The 18550-nt window shown below is 37.3% G+C and overlaps 5 protein-coding genes across 5 annotated transcripts; 2 read left to right on the forward strand and 3 right to left on the reverse strand.

Annotated features, from left to right (window-relative positions):
* Window positions 1–243: 243 nt before the first annotated feature.
* LOC105620508 lies at window positions 244–1741 on the reverse strand. Its single transcript, XM_012202000.1, has 3 exons — window positions 1396–1741; window positions 368–1174; window positions 244–278 (listed from the first exon to the last, which is right to left on the reverse strand). The coding sequence occupies exons 1-3, from the start codon at window positions 1739–1741 to the stop codon at window positions 244–246; spliced, it is 1188 nt and encodes a 395-aa protein (XP_012057390.1).
* A 3200-nt stretch (window positions 1742–4941) lies between these two features.
* LOC105620509 (phytanoyl-CoA dioxygenase, peroxisomal-like) lies at window positions 4942–6422 on the reverse strand. The gene is made up of 2 exons (XM_012202001.1): window positions 6201–6422; window positions 4942–5633 (listed from the first exon to the last, which is right to left on the reverse strand). The coding sequence occupies exons 1-2, from the start codon at window positions 6420–6422 to the stop codon at window positions 5031–5033; spliced, it is 825 nt and encodes a 274-aa protein (XP_012057391.1). The 3' UTR covers window positions 4942–5030.
* A 780-nt stretch (window positions 6423–7202) lies between these two features.
* On the reverse strand, window positions 7203–8050 carry LOC105620510 (MAD2L1-binding protein-like). The gene is made up of 2 exons (XM_012202002.1): window positions 7641–8050; window positions 7203–7563 (listed from the first exon to the last, which is right to left on the reverse strand). The coding sequence occupies exons 1-2, from the start codon at window positions 8048–8050 to the stop codon at window positions 7203–7205; spliced, it is 771 nt and encodes a 256-aa protein (XP_012057392.1).
* A 453-nt stretch (window positions 8051–8503) lies between these two features.
* Window positions 8504–12065, forward strand: LOC105620592. Its single transcript, XM_012202082.1, has 12 exons — window positions 8504–8557; window positions 8740–8955; window positions 9056–9256; window positions 9338–9511; window positions 9588–9712; window positions 9779–10281; window positions 10362–10564; window positions 10651–10852; window positions 10932–11123; window positions 11223–11315; window positions 11398–11682; window positions 11743–12065. The coding sequence occupies exons 1-12, from the start codon at window positions 8504–8506 to the stop codon at window positions 12063–12065; spliced, it is 2571 nt and encodes an 856-aa protein (XP_012057472.1).
* Window positions 12066–13018: 953 nt separating this feature from the next.
* Window positions 13019–17982, forward strand: LOC105620593 (zinc finger protein 26-like). Its single transcript, XM_012202083.1, has 3 exons — window positions 13019–13192; window positions 14082–14415; window positions 14522–17982. Exons 1-3 carry the CDS (start codon window positions 13019–13021, stop codon window positions 17980–17982), a joined length of 3969 nt encoding a protein of 1322 aa, XP_012057473.1.
* Window positions 17983–18550: the final 568 nt, after the last annotated feature.

The raw sequence follows: 18550 nt of genomic DNA on the forward strand, positions 1-18550 counted from the left end.
CTACTACTACTACTACTACTACTACTACTACTCTCTCGTCTCTCTCTCTCTCTCTCTCTCTCTCTCTCTCTCTCTCTCTCTCTCTCTCTCTCTCTCTCTCTCTCTCTCTCTCTCTACTTACTAAGATACTATTGTTTTATGAATAAAAAAATACTAATATATATCGCATTGTCGTTGCACGGGCAGTGTTTGCGTAGTGTTTTGTCCACTCGTAAGGCACCAACTCTATTGGGATCCTGAGATTCAACCCGCATGCTTCGACAGATTCAGAGGCATGTCTGCAAACGAAAAATAGAGTCATAAACATTTTCGAATGACCTAATTGTCCCGATATTTATTTTGTTTATGATACATAAATGATATATACCTGAAGGAGGTGTGAGAGTTTGTTCCCTGTAATCTTTGTAATGTGGGGACAACGGATGAGAATGCGGCGATGCGTATAATTGCATAGGAGGCGGATAGTGGACGGGAGATGGATAATGAGGCGCCATCCATAAAGGCGCCGCTCTGTACGGTCCAGGTGGTAACATTGGTATCCCGTAGAGCGGATGATGAACGGATGTATTGCTGGATCCGATGTAGGGATCGATTCGTACCCTCGGATAGGCGTTAGTCGATGAGTATTTCACAGGCTGCCGGTCGTCCGGCTTCAACAATGTCCTCAAGAAACCCGGTTCGGGACTCGGTTTGTCCTCCCCCAGGATACTCGTTATACTGTATGATGACACTTGCTTCGAAGAGGGAGTCGGCGGCGCACTCGTTGTGCAAACCGGCTGTGGAGTGGCCCGTCTCTTGGACGCCTGATCCTCCAGCGAAACTCTCTCCAGCTCTCGCAATATACGTTTGCGAGGTGACACTACATTAGGATCCAGCAGGCGCGCCAATTTATCGATGATCAGACTAAGAACCTTGCCCGACGACGTACCATTCAATTTCCGTGACAATCTCGTCGAATTAACCGTTGATTCCGGAACTGAGACCACAGTCGTGGAATCTAATGGGCGTCTGCGTTTCCTCGCTATCAAGCGAAGATGTGCACACAAACGAATCTTCGGATTTCGACGATAATAAAAATTAAATTCCGTGGTTATCCTGCGTCGAGGATGGGTTTGCTTCCAGCAGTGATCTCTCTGCCAAGGACTGGATTGGACCGACGAATTGTCATCAGAAACTGAAAACAGAATGCAGAGTATATGTTATGTATGAGTTATCTGGATTGATTGTATTGCCTATACTTTTTATAACAATAATGCAAAGAGATCAGAGTAAAAAGATCTGAGAAATAATGATAAATAAATCTATTTTTGAAAATATAATAAAATATATGTGAAAAATAATGAAATATAAAAAAAAACTGTAATATAATATGCATCGATGCTTCCTTTGACCCACCACTGAGGGAAGTAGAGCTCTCCTGCCGATTCGGGATGGTGCTAGCGGGTGGCCAAAAGGTTTTCTTTGGCACAGGAAACCACGTAGTCTTTTCTCCGTCCCTGCGATGAGACAGTTCCAGAATGAACTTTCCATCTTTGAAGAATTTCAAGCGACCTCCAGGTGTTGGCAGCAGATTGCTGTCGATGCGTTGTGCCTCAGTATGATGAGCTGGCTGGGGACTTGAATTTTTACCATTTGCCTTGGCGAGGGTCGGGTGCAATGTAGGTGGATCACGCGAGCACATCTCTGTCGTGCCCCTCACGTGACCTGCGTGAGCATGACATTCTGCTGACTTTTCGCGCATGCTGATACTTTACCGATATCCATTTTCCTCCGCTGGACCTCTCATACTTGGACTTTCCAACATGTGACGCAACAGGATAACTTGTTGACTTTCTCTCAGACAGTTAAACCTGAAACGTCGCAGCGTTTGGATTCAGTGGCGAGGAACATCCTCGTACTCTGGAAATCTCCTTTCTCTACCCTCCAACGACAACAAAACGAGAACCTGACAATTTACAAAAAGTCTGAGGCACGTGTGTCACGTGGACAAGCGGAGCAAACTCATGCCACTTGGGCGGGACGTCAGAAATTGTAGAGCACAGAAGTCATGACTCGCGGGCGATCATGATGGCTGACAGACACACAGGTTTGGCTCGGTCGTGCCCGTTTATTTCTTGGCGAGGCACATAGAAGGCAAAAGTGCGTGACCGTTCTCCAGGTTGATCTGTCGCTGGCTCGGTCGCGGTGTCATCGTCCCAGTGGAGTCAGCAGCGCGCGGGTAACATCGTCAAACGCTCCAGACGAAGGGGCGTACATATCTCATTTTTTTTCTTCCACTCGATAAATACAACGTGCGCGTGCAGCGGGGCGATCGACACCGGGTTACTCCGGATGTGCCGACACCACGTCGGGTCGACACCGCGGCGCGTCGGTATCAGTTCGACCGCGACGACGGCTCGCATTCGCGGAATACACACAACGAGAGAAATCCCGTGTACATGAGTGTTGGCGGTCGCCAGACACCCACCCACCCACGCACGCACTACCGCCTTCCGCTTCTGCTGGCTACTCCGCGACCGCCGCCGGAGCGCGGCGCATCCTCCTGGTGAACCGTGGCGTCTACTTCAACAGGAACGGGCGAGCTCCCGCGGTCCGCGTGCCCGAGACCTCGCGCAGCCTACGGGACGGTACGGCGACGGGCAGCAGTCCGCAGCGATGGAAAACACCGCACGGCCGCGACACATGTGTTTCACTACACCCCGCGACAGCAGTCCGCGCGTCCGTCACCGGCACGGCTCCCCCGTGCTACGGTATCCACGAGCGTCGAGCACGCGAGTCGCAGAACATCAACCGTCCAGCCGTCCACCCGTCCGTTTCCAGCTCACGCGATCAGTGATCCTCTCGGCCCCCGTGCCGTCCGCAGGGGGAGGAGGGGGGAGGAGGGGAGAAAAAAGAGCGTGGACGTACTCCGATCACCTCCTTGAGTCGACGGTGTCGACCCTTCTCGTCGACAACATTAGTGGCGGTGGCGGTTCACCTTCCGCGCGTTCCTCGCATCTATGTTCCCCCTCCACTTTTCGCATTTTCGCGATTTCGACTCCGAGGCTCGTGAGAAACGCGATGCGTTCGAGCGCGTTGAAGATTTTCGTTTCCCACTCGCGAAATCGCGGCGTCTGACTAGATAAAAATCGCATCCGCGAGCTTTTTCTATCTCTCTCTTCCGCTCCTTCTCTCCCTCCCACTTTGTCGAAATGCTCGCGTTTCGCCTCGTTCATGTAAAATCGCGGAATATTCCACTCGTTCCACTTGTCTGACTTCTGTCTCGCGACGTGAATAGGAACGCGCGCGAAATTCGTATCGGCGCGATCGCGATTCAACAATAAGCCCCTCCCTTTCTTTTTTTTCTTTATACATTCGTCGTTATTCGAAATATTATGAATGTATCTCTGTATTTATTTTTTCGCAATCTCTTTATATTCTTCAGTAAAATATCTAAATGTCTTTTTCTTCGACGACAGTTATATACATTCGTTATCCGGAACAAACAGCTTTACGTCACCATTCAATTAAATAAAGTGAATAATATTATTGTTCCTAAATCACTGCAGATTTTAACTCAGTCTTTTTTTCTCTTGCACATTCAGAATCATTTAATTGTTTTCATGTATGAAAAAAGCAGCTATGTCAGAATGCAAATAACAATAAAAATAGACACAGCTATGTATTATAAAAAAAATATCTGAAAAAACTGAAAGCAATCAATATTTACATGGACTTTCATCGAGAATCGTCTCTCATACTGTTCTTTAATTTTTTCCTCGCAGTTGTGATTATAGGCAACGTGTAAAATGGAAAGAGACACAAAACATTTGACCAGGATTGAATAAGTTAATGTTTTTTTTAACTGAATAAAGTTAAAGTTAATGGCTTTACAAAATTAATAAAGTTAAGTTAAAAGTAGAAAGAATAAAAAATTAACTTAACATAAGTCAATATTGAATTAATTTAAATTAAAAAAAATTAATTTTGAAAAAAATTATTTTTTAGATCATAATATCCTAATTTTTCTTAAAATGAGATTAAATAACTACAGATTAAATAACTACAATATAGATTATTAAGTAAATTAAATATTTAATTTTTTATTCATATATGATATATATATATAATACATAAGTATATAATACATAACGATATAACTATATAAGTTATATAACTTTAAGAAAATAGCCAGTACACAGAGAAGATCAGTGATTATTTTTTAATAAGTTTTAAGCCATAAGAAATGGACCAATTACAATGCGAGAAGAATATTTGATTGTATATTGAATTGTCAATTTCTTGTGATTTAAGACTTAAAACATCCATTGTAAATCCGAACTAAGGCTTATGGCATAACCGCATAAATCAATCTGAGAGGACTGTATTAGCATCTTAAGAAATTACTTAAGATGGTCTTAAAATATGAACAATTACGAATATACGCCCTTAATCTTATTATATCCCCTTACCCTTATTACCCTTAATCTTATTATAAGATATTTAAAAGAGAAAAAAAAATTTTTAACTTAAAAAAAAGTTAACATTTAAAAGTAACTTAGTTAAGTACTTTATTAAAATTTAATGCATTTATTTTTAAAATTAATTAAGTTAAAAGTTATTAACTTTTTAACGTTTTTTTTTTTAACTTTTAATGTTTTAACTTATTACTACCCAACATTTGACGATCCTCCACTTTAGCGAGCAAAATACAAAAGGATGACAATTACTTATATTAATTACTTTTGAAGGAAGTGCTTTATATTGCAATGAGTGATGTATGCAACGTGATTTATGTTAAAAATAGAGATATAGATACTTTATTAAAATATTATAAATATAAATAATTTGATATATATCAGTCAATGATTTCAGAAAAATCTTTGAGATTCGGTAAGATTAAAATGAAATTTCAGAAAATAAGGAAGGATATAGCAATAGGAAAATCGTTGAACAGAAAAATAATTGAATGCAATACAATTTTATACATTATCTTAAAATTTAGTCAAAAAACATTCTTCATTCAATCAGATTTAAAGCTAAATATTCGCTTAATATTTATATCTATTGGTTATTAATGCATCTTTATAAATATTTTTACCGCGAAGCATCAAGCCTTGACAAGGGGAATTGTGCACGTCCTCGGTCGGTTCATCATCCGCAGCTCTCACTTGTATGAGAAACATGCGTCGAGTTTTATCAGACAAGTTCAGGTACGAACCATGAAGTGTTAGGTAAGAGAAGAAGACAACTTCACCCTTTTTGGCAGATATGGGAGTAGCTTTAGACAAAGGATATTCCTTAGGATCGACATAGTAAATAGGATCACCCCAGTCATCAGTCGTTTTAATCTCCTTCAACGGTCCCAGTTTATGACTGCCGGGATATATCGCCAAACCACCATTTTCTGGCGTTGTATCGTCCAAATGTAGAAACACAGCCAGCATAGTATGTTTCTTGTGAGGAAAATAAGGATAATCTTGATGCATCAAGTAAGGTGATCCTTTCTCTGGCGGTTTTAAGTGCGCCTTGGTATGATGTAACATTATATCTTCGGTGCCCATGATATCCTCAAGGGCGTCCAATAATTTCGGGTGCGTTATGGTCCGAGTAAAAACGTCGTTGTGCATTTGCAAATTGTGGATTGATTTTATCTGATGTATAAATGAGAATATGTAGAATGTAGTATAATATAATATACAGGATGTTTTAATCAACGCACTTAAATTTATTTGAAACCATGTAATTTTGGTTGGGGAGACATTAAGATTAAATACAGGCTAACTTCGTTTTTTTTTTTTGTTAAACAGGTTCAATAAACCGCATTTAATTCTCAATTTCAGAAAAATTCAAGTTTTTTTAAAATGTCTTGTATATACAGAGTCTCACAACTACTGTATTTCCTCTTAAGAACATACTCTTGAGGTAATTTTGAGATGAAAATTCTAATATGAAAATGTCGAGACTATAAGAGTTTTCGAATTACACACTATCTTTAATCAATTGTAATTCAATTGTAAATCAATTGTAATAAAAAAACTATTGTAGCCTCGACATTTTTGTATTAGGATTTTCGTCTTAAAATTACCTCAAGAATACGTTTTAAGAGGAAATACGATAGTTATGAGATATCCTGTATATATGTATATATGTAATTCTAATTTACAAACAATTGCTTATAATAAATCAAGTTTTACAGAAGCTGTAATAAGTTCACTTACAGTATAATCATCAGCAATGCTTCCAGCCAATTTCTTCATATCTTGTCCAGTCCATCTTGATTCCAAACCTCCAATATTTTCGCGAAATTTTCTTTCAAATAATTCAGTATAGGCATCTGATATTTCGTTTATTTCCTTCGCAGAAAATATATTCAACTTGATGTAACCATTATCATCCCAGAATTGCTTCTGTTCCGGCGTTAAAAATTTCAAAGCGACCATTTTTAATTGTGAAATTTTCTTATGCAAAATGTTAATCTCTCTCTTTCAGAGTTAAATAATGCAATATCGCGTCTCGCGATTAATATATAGTTTACCCTACCCTAAAAATGTTTCTTTGGAAGGGATTATCTATACATGATAAAAAGTATACATTTATGTATAATCACTATTGCCTAAACATCATTTTGTTTTCTCTTATCTTTTTATAAAGTTTCTTAATAATTGCGTAATTTATAAGACAGATTAATGCTGTAACAATTAATTGTTAAATAAAACAGCTCGATAAGGAAAAAAATATTTAACATTATAATTATATGTACAAAATAAAATATCCAGCAATTACAAAATTTTTCCTATAATAAATCGGCAATAATATTCTTATCTTATCATTCAATTATAATTATCTATCTATTAATCAATAAAAAATCTATTGCTATAATACTTAAACACATAATTTTATACTGCAATTTTTAATATATAATTTTGTATTATAAGACTTATCATGTTTGTGGTATGTTGATAAAGAAAAATGTCTTGCTCTCTTTGATAATAACTGGAAATTTCTATCATGTGACCTCAAGACATTTGTCAAGTCATACTGACATCAATGTAATATCAGTAGTAAAAAACATACATATCAATAGTGCTTAATATTATTTCGTTAATCTTAATTACATAATAATGAATATGCATAATATAAATCTATTTATAACATCAGAGAAAAAAATTGATCATCCTATCTATAAAAATTTTCTGCTATGTCATGCCAAAATGTTATGGTCACAAATAGAATTTAAATCCTTTTATGATCTGTTTTGATTGATACCATCGATAGGAAGACTGAGTAGAATTATTATACTGAGTATATTGCACATCATCTTCATTCTCTAAGTAAGTCTTACACGAGTCATGATACACTTTAACAAGTGTCCTACAGTTGCACTGCATCTCTACTTGGTCACTCTGACATAGTTTAATCTTGAAGCAACCTGCTGTTTGTATAGGTGGCACATATTGCGGTTTAGGTAAAAAAAAATCAGATACTGAATTATTGTCACTCTTCTTCAGCATGATAAACATGTTCGTCATATTTAAAGGAGCATTCATAGCCTTCTGAAACTCGTCGCATTCAAACATAGACCTAGAAATACAATAATCTATATAAGTATTTTGATATAAATTCATGAATGTATTCTATCATTATTTTTCTTTATTAACCTCATAAGTTTCAAAAGTGGTTTCCTGGAGGAATGTTGATACTCTTTGTGTTGCTTGCTGTTGAGAACATATGAGGGAAGGTCTATGCCAATGTAGAACTTTGGTGATAGTATCGTAGCGCCAAGTATTATGGCAACTTCCTTCATATCGCAACCCTTGAGGAAAAATTGCGAGGACAAATGATCCTCAATGTTCTTCAGTGTGCTCGACAGAGCTTTGAAGGAGACTGCGTTTCTATCTGTTGTATTCTGGAATCTCTCTAATGCCTCGTACGTTAAGGGTATTTGCTGCTTTTGATACAAAATATATTTTATGAGCTCCATCACAACTTTTGTGCACGAATCACTGGTCCATGGTTCATCCAGCATCACATCAATCTCCATCTCGCTTTTTCTGTCTCTGGAGAACATTTTGAAATATAATAAACTCGAAGCAGAATCTGTGGAGATTTTATTTTGAAATCTCTGTCCGCCAAAAAAAAGAAGAAAGATAAATGTTCGTCAGAGAAATTTGCACTGCATTCACGCGATTCTTTCGCGCATCTCGTCAGTCAGGTTATATTTAAAAAAAAATAGGTTAGGTTAAGGATAATTGAGTTAAAAAAAAATCCACAGATTCCGTTCTTTAAATTTTTTCGCCTTTTTCTCTTTTTCTCTAATGCAAATTAGATCTCTATCGTTTTAGGTGCAGAAAGCGTAGCTCAGTGCAATCATAAGGAACAGACATTTCCTGTGATATTAGCGCCAGATGTTGGTTGCCATGCCTGGTTAGTTACTAAATTCACTTTATTTATATTTCGCCGTTGAAACGCATGAATTTTGAAGTTTCAAAAAGCTGTGGGAATTGAAAAATAAAATTTTACGATGGAATTGAAGACGAAACAAACGAGGAAGCTGCTAGAGCTTTTGGAGCAACAAGTAATCAAATTTGTTAATTTTCAATCGATGTAGTAGTGCACTTAACAAAGCCAGCTATGAAAAATACGTTCTATGCCAGCTATGAAAAATAGATTCTACGTTGCAAAATTCTAGAGACTGTAGTTAACTTATTGAGTTTATTATTATATACGAAATCACAATTACTTTTTATTTCCTTTCAGCTTAACAAATTGTATTTATTGCTGATCACTGCTTCTATTAATCCATCAGAAATTTTGGTTACAAAATCATTACTCCATGAACAACTGCATTTTTTAACTCAGAGATTCAATAATTTAGGCGATGATAATTGGGACTGTGAAGAAGCAAATGTAAAATTTACTGATACAGTAACAAATTTGAAATATACTTCTCTATTGAAAAATATTGATGAGCTTGTAAGTTACAAGAGAATCTTGTAATACTTGATATTATTTTTTATTCCTATTAAATGTGTTTCATTAAATGTGTTTTCCTTTGTTTCTTATTATCTTTTAGATCAAGGATATTAAATGCGATAATATTGATAGCAATGCAGCCAGACATAAGACAGAATCATTACTTAATAATTTTACATCAGCTTTACGAGTATTGGAAGATTTAGAATGTTTGCCATTGAAGCAGAGGCTTCAGGATTGTCTGGATTATGTTAAAGAGATGAGCACAGCAAAAGAGATTGAGGATCTTCAAAATATAAAGGTAGCAATGAAAATAAAAAATTGAAATATGTATTGAAATCTTTTAATGTGAATATTAATTCCCTTTGTGCTTTTAAACTAGGAATTAGGCACTTCGATATTAGAGATACTCGAACCACTACAGAATTATAGAAAAAGTTTAGCGTCTGCTTTTCTGTCGCAGAATCTAGCTTTATATACTTCTCAATTATGCACATCATTTGAAATGCTAGTACAACTGGCTCAGGAACAGCATCAATTAAATGCACCAATTTATGTAATAAACTATTTTACATTTATTTTTGTGCATAATTTAAGCTCTTTCTATATTTACATTGAACAAATATGTACAGGTTTGCAAGAAATATGTTTGTGAAAGAATATGCACTTGTTGTGAAATGATATTGAATTTGATGAATGACTCAAATCCATTGTTAGAAAAGGAAACTTGCGAAAGGGAGAATCATTTCGTTTACAGGTGAGAAAATAAATATTTCTTATACGTAATATTGCATTCACACAAATAATTCTGATATACTTATAGAATGGATTTGGCATTAGACGTTATATTAGAAATACCGAGCAAAACGCATAAACAACAGCTATCTGAATGTGCGGAACTATGGTTGAGACTGGAGGACGTCTTCTCTCATGCTATGGCAATTACCCAAGTGTGTCAGCCATATAATTTTAAAGCCATAACTGGTTCATGCCAATCCATAGTGTTGGAGTACGAGAAATTAAAGCAGCAATTACTCTCGGAGATCCCAGATCCGGCGTTAAATAATTTGTTCATGCATACATTGACCGATGCTCTTTATCGTTTGGAACGTAAAGTTAATATAGCGGTATTAACGCTCGCAATGGAAATATTCAGCAATCCTTACATTACTTTGAAAAAACTCGTTATGACATGCGGAAATTCGTTAAGCGCGAAAAGAAGATCGAAAAATGATTTAAATGATCTCATAGAGGATTTTGATCAATTCTTTGATCAAACTATGCAAATTGGAATATTTGCGATCGCTTGTTGCAAAGACAAGAACCGTAAATTACTCTTCTTTATAAATTTTTTAACATTCTTTTTAAACAATAAAAAACATCTCATGTAAATTTGATTATTTCAGGCAATAACAAAATTCGTAATTGTCTCGCAGGATTTGAATCTTTGGAAACTGAATTAATTTCTGCCATAATTTCCTTCTATTTACATCCAGATAACAAAGAAATGCGTTCGAGTGTTAAATTATTGACTATGCAGTGGCAATTAGAAATGAATAAGTTTCAGAATGCTGTAAATCTCATTATAAACTCGGCTGCTTTCTGTCAAGTAAATATAATGAATTATAAAAGATTAAAAGAATTTTAGAATTTTAGAGAATTAAGAGTGTACTTGAATATATTTTTTATACTCAGGTAGTTATGGATAGTCTTCAAGAACGTATAACGGCAATCTCAGATTGTCTGGATAATAGAGAACCAGTAACGCAACTTCAAGTGCAAGGTATTGTTCAGCGAGCTTCAGCTTTGTCTAGTCAAGTCACAGCAATTGTAAATGACATTGGCACTGAAAACATTGATCGTCAAACAATAATGATGACAAGAGAATTGAAAGCAGGTAACTAATTCTGTATTATTACAATTAAAATATATATGTAGTTTGCTGATGCATATTGTGCACATACTCTTTATTATAGCTATATTTGAAGCCAACACCGCTGCCAAAACTCTTCTGGTAGAGAATGCAACGGAGCCTCAACAACTGCGAGTGATAAAACGATGTGAATTAATATTGAATGTTGTTCAAAGATTACAGCCTGCTTTAGCTACAATTATGAACAATACAACGCATGAAAAAACTGTGAGAGGTCAAGGAGATTCCATTCATGGTACATAATGTTTACTAAATCAATAATGTTTACTAAAACAAGTAGGCTAATGCACTATCAAGGAAAAATTGAGCTAATGAAATTATGCGTGTATTATAGGCAGCATATCAAATGCCATGAACTTTCCATCCACAATTTATGGTTTGCCGCGCGATGAAAATAGTCTAGTTTATATTAGAACACCCTATACAGGTTTGTGAGAATTTCTACTCTCCGTATATACTCTTTCGCTTATACTCTTTCAAATTAACATCAAGTCTTACCTGTGTTTTAGTAAAAACGCATAAACCACAAGTGTCCATTCAACCGGCAAACAGTACAGTGCAGAAACCATCAGATCTGTCATATTTGATACCTTATATAAAGAACGGCCGTACATTGCGAAGCGAGCACTCCATCATGTATACACCGCATAAAAACAAAAATGTAACAGAGGTAGCCGTTAAAAATGAGATGTCCCTTAGGAATCTATCTAGCATTAGACAACATCTTTTTAGCAGAGATAGCTTCAGCATTCACGTCGATTTTGATATAGCCGAAGAGAGCATGGATTTAACAGGTAATGTATTTGAAGAGACCCTATAAATAAGAACTGTGATTACATTGGAAATCATTTCAGCTGCTTTAGAAAAGATAACTTCATCGTCCACGTCAGAAAATGCAACGTTCTCTTCATGCCAATTCTCAAAAGTAGAAAATGTATCTTCGGGAAGCGTAAACAAGGAATTGGTTTTCAATATCGTAGAAAAACTAAGTCAAACTGTTAAACCAGAAACGGAAAGTTGTTTGAGCAAATCCGCGATAACGGAGAAAATGAGTGAATGTGCCATATCTGGTGGCGGTGATGCGTCCTTAATCATGGAATCGCGTCAAAAACTCAGTAGCGTTCGATCTCCAGACAATAAGGTACAAAAGTCAACCTCGGGGCAACATGAGGTATAAAGGAAGATTATAACCAGATATTTATAATTTGTTTTTATTTTAAGACCGTCTTGAGTGGTATCTTAAGATGCTAATACGACTCATTGATTTAACATCTTAAGATTATACTTAAAACGTCTTAATTATAAGAAAGGACCAGCCTATATTTTTTTAATGTTAAACTAAGTATTAACGCATTTTTTAATTGATAGCATTTAAGGTGATGGTTACATCAATATATAATTATAAGTGAGAATATCAGATTGCACATATCTTTATATAATAATTACAATAAGGTTAAATTTAAATTTCAATTGTAAATGTTAAATTTTATCCAAAATTTTTATCATGACATAAAAAAAAGTTGAAACAAATTTGAAAAAAATTTTTTCTTCTGTTTATTCCTTTTCAAATGCGGAAGGAAACGAGATCGCCAGAAGTTATTAAAATCTCCCGGAAATTAATAAAAATTACTAAATTCATATGTTCAGCGAGGAGTGAGATACTTTCGAAAATCCCCAGAAGTTACTAAGATCGTAAATAATCAGTAAATAAATAAAAATCGCAAAGCTAATGATTTCAAGAAATCGCGATTTTCGCAAATTTCTCGCGATTCCGCGTCCTTTTTTAATCGGGAACATATGGTTGCTCTTTGTAACTGTATTCTTCGCACTTTCCACCTTTCTTTTCTCTCTCTCTCTCTCTCTCCAACGTCTTAAATTATATCCCCATTTCGTTTCAAGTGCAGAAAGTACAATATAGTGCAGTTACTGAGAACAGCCTTCACACGTCTGAACGTATCGACTTCTCGTTATGTCGAAACGAAAACGATGTAATAAAGAAAATCATATTTTTCCGCACCTCCTAGTTAATGGTGGGTGAAAGACGACGGTGTGCTGGATCAGCGAGGAAGAGCGTAGCCGAGCAACCTGATTCGTTTCTAAGTCGGTCCAAATCAGTTCGCCGAACAAAACATGGACGCCGTGGCGATACATACGTCGGATCCACCGCAGGGCGAGGACGCGATCACGTCCGCTATGAAGATATGCCGCATCTGCCTGCTCGACAATCTGATGATGCGCGATCTCTTCGCAGAGAGCGAGGTCGCGTCCCTATCGGTGAAGGCGATGAGCTTCGCCAACGTTAAGGTTAGATGCATAATTTGAAGGTTAGGTACCGATGCGATCGAAGCCTCCGCTTTTATCATCGCTCTCCCTCTTCTAATCCCGGATAGATTTAGACTTTTTGTCGATAATCCTCTAATTTGTCGCCATTCCCATCTTTCTATTTGGCTTAAAATGATAAGTTTCGGTTTATATCGAACCTTGCACATTTAGCCTTTAACACCTTCGCTGCCATCATAAAAATATTATAAGAGGCCTGTTCTTTTAACTGAACTTTTTATACGGTTCATCTTTTCTATTTGTCCCTTGGAGAGAAAAAAGAGAAACATGAACAAGAAGTTTATTTAAATAGAACAAATTTATTACTTTCTTAAATGCCACGTAGTTAATACATATTATAATGAATTATTTGTTATGATCAGGACTGAGGCAGTGATGCGAATTCCGGGCCGCTTGCAGCACAGTTATTAGCATGAAGAGAGCATAGACGAACACAACGCATGCGCAAGTATACATGAATATGAACTCATTGTAGTGTATGTATCTTCTTATGCCCCCTTCATGCTAGTAACCATACTGCAAGCAGCCCGGGATTTGCATCACTGAACTGAGGTACGTAGCGTGCAAGTAAAAATGTACACATCACTGGCAATGGCTGCGTTCAGCATAAAAAGCAACTTTGCAACTGTTGTAAAATTCTTAAATATTATTGATTTATACATTCAAATTAAGAGCAAGACCAATCATATTAAAGAATTTTACAATAGTTACAAAACTGTTTTTTCTGCTGAACATAGCCAATGTGCATAGCAGCAGAGTTGACAATTATAACATTTTGAAATAACTATTCTTTTTGAGTATAACTAATGACAAGGACTTTCTTTTGAGATACTAAACTATATGCTTTGATTAGATGTTACCAGGTGATGGTTTACCAACACAGGTGTGTTGTATGTGCGCTGACAAGTTGGAATCGGCATACGAGTTTAAGTTACAAGTGGAGCAAGCTGACAATGTTCTTCGAGAAAAGCTTGTGGGAGGAATAATAAAGGATGAATTGTTTCTTAATGAAGTTGAAATACACTTGGATGCCGAGAAGAATAATGGTTTGGAAGAAATGAATGACAGTGCTGATTATGAATCTACTGATACATTGCCAGTTGAAACAGAAACTGACAAGAACTTTCTGAAAAATCAATTAATTATTTTGGAAGCTGAAAAATTGGCAGAGACAGATGGAATGCAAGGTGAGTAAAATGTAATCGATGTTTCGAAATTCGAATTAAATATTGCTTTTATAATATAATAGCTTAAAGTTTCCGAATATCTTATAATATTGATTCTATTATTTAGATTCAGAACAAGATAACTTGCAAGAAAGTATTGAGGAAGAATTGCAGCAAGAATTAGCCAACTCGGAAGACAATGATATGTCAGATGCTATTGATGAATCTAGGGATGAAATATCTTCCAACGACAAGAATATTATTCGAAGTTGTACAGATACAATTCCAACAGAAGAACATAATTATATAATGCAACAACAGTGTATTATCTTGCATACTGAACAATTCTCCTTCCATAAAAAAATGCAGGAGACCGTACCAGAATTTAAACATGATATAACGGAATACAAAGAGTCGCTATCTGAACAAAATCAAGAAAATCAATCTGAGCAAAACGAAGAGATTCAGGCACAAAATCAAGAAATTTCAACTCAGCAAATTCACGAGACACTAGCTGAGCAAACTGAAGAGACTCCAGTTCAAAATGCTCAAGCTGAACAGGAGAATCAAACTGAACAAAATCAAAATAAAAAAATGGAATTATTACAGAATGAAGTATTAAAAAATGATACTAATGAGCCAGTCGTGGAACAAGAATCACCTCAGAATGAAACTAGAAGAAGTAAACGTAAATTGGCTCGTCGGATATTCACCGAGCGGGATTCCGATGAGGAGAATTACTTTGAAAATCTGAATCTCAGTTCACGATTGAAAAAAGCGCAGGCAGATAAGACAGAGAAGATCTTTTTCATGTGTTACTTGTGCGATAAACAGTTTCTTTCAAAGAGCATCTTGAAAGAACATATGCATTCCCATGAAGAAGTAAGGAAAACATTGTCTCTGAAGAAAACACCGGAGAAACCGCAGAAGGTGCAGACCAGCGTTTCCGCTGTGAAAACACCGGAATCAGGAAGAAAAGCCAACAAGTGCCCTTATTGTGGTAAAGAATACATGTACATAATCTCGTTTACTAAACACATTAAACAACACGAACGAGAGGGGCAGGAAGCGAAGGAAGATTCGATGTCATTTGAGATGTTTCATGAGGATGAATACAGTCTAGACTTAGATAACGGCAACAAATCGGATGTTGAATGTAGAAAACAAAAGAGAGGAAGTATAGTCGACGACATTGCAAGCGACAATGATCAGGATAAAAAAGCGATAAGAAAGCGTAGTCTTGAGGAATTTATATGTAACAAATGTCCAGAAAAATTCGATACAAAGCGAGGCTTGCAAAAGCATTCGCTCACGCATGTTAGCTTCAACTGCAGCGTGTGCAACGAGGAATACGACACTCTAGAACAACTAAAAAATCACCGAACAAAGCATGTGGTCGAAGGCGTACTCACTGAACAAGACTTGGAAGAGGATATGAAGCAAATTACCAAGTGCGAAGAGAATGATGATAACAGCAAGAACATCAAAGATGGAGAGAACAGTGAATCCGCCGAAATTACGAAGGAATTAAAGTGTCCGATATGTTCAATAACATTCTCACGCAAGAAAGCACTCTCCAGACACATGCAGACAACACACTCCGACACCCATTCTTACGAATGCAAGATATGCTGTCAACAATTTGCACGGAAGGATTTCCTACGCAGACATGCCGAGCAGCATGCACGAGTGAAGACTTACAAATGTACTCAATGTAATAAAACCTTCGGCAATGAGCTCACATTGAGAAATCATTTGGTTGCCACAAATCATAAGACATTTATACAGGGACAGGAATACGATCCCAACAAGCGTATAAAGCGCGTGGCGGCGAGAGCAGCACAGAAAATCATCGACAAGATCAAGACTGAGGACGGTCTCGAAGATTACGATGATAATACCGATTACGATGTTAAATTGGACAAGCATTATGTCATTAAGCACGACGCAAAGAAGTACAGATATAAGGAATTTGAGTGTACGATCTGTAATAAGAGGTACTGTTTGAAACAAGCATTGGTGAGGCACATGGAGCAACATGTAAAGAAGGAAAAGGCAGAGAAAGCAATGGAGAAAGCGGTGGAGAAGCAGAAGAAGGAAGCGCAGAAGAGCAACACGAACGATAACGACGACGGCGATACCAACTCCGACTTTGAAAGTGGTCTTGACTGGCCAGTAGACAGCCATGAATGCACCACGTGCAAGAAGCAATACAGTACGAAGAAGTCGTTACTGCGCCATCAACTATTACATGAGGAGCCAAATTTCGAGTGCGATATCTGCAGTATCAAGTTCTATCGAAAAGACAAACTAAAGGCGCATTATGATAAGTGCGCGGAAAAAAATCCTGATCAGGTGAGGAAATGCAACATCTGCGGCGACAGTTTCGAAAACAATGAGATTCTGCGCGAGCACAGGGCCAAGCACGTCACCGAGGGCATCTTAACGGAGGAGGATCTGAGAGACACCGAGCCAAAATCCGAAGAAAAGAGACTAAATGATAAAATGACCCGGAAAAGGAGGACCGATATTGTGGGACTCGAGTGTACCGAATGCAATAAACAATATACCTCTAGGAAGGGCCTGTTGCGACACATTCAGGTTCACGAGGGCAAGAAGTACCTATGTGAAATATGCCCGAAGAAATTCTATCGGCGAGAACACCTGAAGATTCACGTGGCAAAACACAACATGATCAAACCATTCAAATGCACTCGTTGCTCCAAACGTTTCATTAAGGAGGAACAGCTCAATAACCATCTACCTAAGCATGATCGCACTTTTAAGAAGAACAAAGAGACCGATAGCTCGAAGAGATTCCTCTGTGAAATATGCAGCAAGAGCTTTACGCAGTCGACAACGTTGCTAGCGCATCTGCGCGCTCATAAGGGTATCAAACCGTATGTGTGCGAAGTATGCTCCAGACCATTCACCACTAATGCCTACTTGAAGATGCATATGCGCACACACACGCAGGAACGTCCGTACATCTGTCAATATTGTTCGCGAGCGTTTGCCCGTGCTGACACCTTGGCAAATCATTTGACGTCGCACACTGGCGAAGCCAAGTACCACTGCAAGTGCTGTCCGAAGAACTTCCGGCGATTGAAATCATTAAAGGAGCACATGTTTATTCATACGGGTCAACGACCTTACGAGTGTCCAACTTGCGACAGAAAGTTTAACAATAACGGCAGTCGCTACGCGCACAGCAAGCGTTGCAAACAGAATCTTTTGCAGACTCAGAACCGGGCGCAACAGGTGATTCAGCAGACACAGCAGCAACAGCAACAACAACAGCTACAACATCAACATCAGCCACAGCAAGTGCAAATACAGATGCAATCAGAACCGCATCCAGTTAGGTTGCATCAAACCACGATCGGCCAGGCACAAGTAATCAAGGCGCAAAACATTAAAACAATCGCTATAGCGAGACAAGCTGAGCCTACGGTAACCACGCAACATCAGGTTATGCAGCATCAGGAAATACTAATGCCTTTAATCCTGCCACTTACCGTTACTCTTGCTGATGTAGGCGAAGAGGTGATACTACCTGAAGGTACAAAAATATTCACCACTTCTTAATCGAGCTATCTTTTTCGTATTTGATTATAATATGGAAAGGAAGGGACATATTTGTGAAAAACTATCTCGATGATATTTCTTCAATGACTTGAACGAGTTTTGTTCTCCTAATACCCTGTGACTATCATTTTCATTCCCACAATTCTCTATACGCATGGAAAATCCCGAAATGATAATGGAGTAACTCACGTTATCAAAGGATTTTCTTGTATATTGGATAAAGAAGGGTACGATGCTTCACAAGTGATAGAAAAGGGTACGATAAATATATGAATTTAAGAGAGCGTATCATTTTGATTATGTATAAAATATTATATTGAAGTTTATTTTTACAACGGTGAAGGCGTTAATAAGCGATATATATGTATAATTTGTCTGGAAGTTTTAAGATATACCTTTTCATATATAATAACGTGTATTACTGGGAATGAATAAATGTCTTTGACAAATCCTGAGAAGACAGGAAAAGACAGATGTCTTTGTCATGAATGTGTACATGTAATATAGATTTTCTTTAAGAGACATGATATGGATAGGTTTTAAATACTTAAAGCTTAATGTATTAAAT

This window comes from Atta cephalotes, assembly GCF_000143395.1.
Source record: "Atta cephalotes unplaced genomic scaffold scaffold00027, whole genome shotgun sequence".
Lineage (NCBI taxonomy): Eukaryota > Metazoa > Arthropoda > Insecta > Hymenoptera > Formicidae > Atta > Atta cephalotes.

Excerpts from the sequence above, each read along its gene's own strand:
- LOC105620509 (XM_012202001.1), bottom strand. The coding sequence starts at position 6,422 with ATGGTCGCTTTGAAATTTTTAACGCCGGAACAGAAGCAATTCTGGGAT. Across the intron at positions 5,634-6,200 it reads GCATTGCTGATGATTATACT|ATAAAATCAATCCACAATTT; the intron begins GTAAGTGAACTT and ends TTTATACATCAG.
- LOC105620508 (XM_012202000.1), bottom strand. The coding sequence starts at position 1,741 with ATGCGCGAAAAGTCAGCAGAATGTCATGCTCACGCAGGTCACGTGAGG. Across the intron at positions 1,175-1,395 it reads GAGCTCTACTTCCCTCAGTG|TTTCTGATGACAATTCGTCG; the intron begins GTGGGTCAAAGG and ends TTCTGTTTTCAG. Across the intron at positions 279-367 it reads AACTCTCACACCTCCTTCAG|ACATGCCTCTGAATCTGTCG; the intron begins GTATATATCATT and ends TTTCGTTTGCAG.
- LOC105620593 (XM_012202083.1), top strand. The coding sequence starts at position 13,019 with ATGGACGCCGTGGCGATACATACGTCGGATCCACCGCAGGGCGAGGAC. Across the intron at positions 13,193-14,081 it reads TGAGCTTCGCCAACGTTAAG|ATGTTACCAGGTGATGGTTT; the intron begins GTTAGATGCATA and ends TGCTTTGATTAG. Across the intron at positions 14,416-14,521 it reads AGAGACAGATGGAATGCAAG|ATTCAGAACAAGATAACTTG; the intron begins GTGAGTAAAATG and ends TCTATTATTTAG.
- LOC105620510 (XM_012202002.1), bottom strand. The coding sequence starts at position 8,050 with ATGTTCTCCAGAGACAGAAAAAGCGAGATGGAGATTGATGTGATGCTG. Across the intron at positions 7,564-7,640 it reads CCACTTTTGAAACTTATGAG|GTCTATGTTTGAATGCGACG; the intron begins GTTAATAAAGAA and ends TTGTATTTCTAG.
- LOC105620592 (XM_012202082.1), top strand. The coding sequence starts at position 8,504 with ATGGAATTGAAGACGAAACAAACGAGGAAGCTGCTAGAGCTTTTGGAG. Across the intron at positions 10,282-10,361 it reads TTGTTGCAAAGACAAGAACC|GCAATAACAAAATTCGTAAT; the intron begins GTAAATTACTCT and ends TGATTATTTCAG. Across the intron at positions 11,316-11,397 it reads TATTAGAACACCCTATACAG|TAAAAACGCATAAACCACAA; the intron begins GTTTGTGAGAAT and ends CCTGTGTTTTAG.